Raw genomic sequence first — 523 nt, 5'->3', positions numbered from 1 at the left:
TCTTTCATAAAAAGAAATCCCTAATCTATAAGAGCACTAAAAAAATTTTAAGTAAAATTTTTAAAAACTAATAATATTCCCTAAATCTTGATGGAGTATGTTTCAAGTCTATGTGTAGTCTTATAAACTGCTGGTGTTGCTGCTATTTCCTGTCATTCATCAACGGATTCTTTCATTCATCTATTTATGCGCACAGTGAAGAAATAGTTATTGAGCATCTACATGCAAAGCATCCTGCTAGAATAGGAAGATAGTGGTGAAAAAAAACAGAAATAGAAACCACCTTTACAGAGTTTGTAATCAGGTAAAGCACTGAGGTAAAATTACAACTAGGTATTCTTACCATTAACATTTCACTATAAAGCACATACTCATGTACAACAGGAAGCAGGGCCTCTGAGAGTCCAGACATTCGTTTTTCAGTGGCCTTACAGCATTTGTCAATGCAGCTTGCAACACCTTTTAGAGTATCAACCAGTTCCTCTTCTGATGCTGACCACAGAATATAAATTGGGCCATATTC

The 523-nt window shown here is 35.0% G+C and overlaps 1 protein-coding gene across 1 annotated transcript in view; it reads right to left on the bottom strand.

Moving 5' to 3' along the window:
* Positions 1-523, bottom strand: part of SNX7 (sorting nexin 7) — a gene marked incomplete at its 3' end in the record, with an annotated part of 81395 nt that overhangs the window by 47160 nt on the left and 33712 nt on the right. The window contains exon 7 of the mRNA XM_008592181.1: positions 344-481. Coding sequence (XP_008590403.1) covers positions 344-481 — 138 coding nt within the window. The remainder of the gene's footprint in view (positions 1-343; positions 482-523) is intronic.

Source organism: Galeopterus variegatus, unplaced genomic scaffold (genome assembly GCF_000696425.1).
Source record: "Galeopterus variegatus unplaced genomic scaffold, G_variegatus-3.0.2 Scaffold7639, whole genome shotgun sequence".
Classification (NCBI taxonomy): Eukaryota; Metazoa; Chordata; class Mammalia; order Dermoptera; family Cynocephalidae; genus Galeopterus; species Galeopterus variegatus.
The sequence above is the reverse complement of the archived record's forward strand: the minus strand, read 5'-3'. Positions and strand labels throughout refer to the sequence as shown.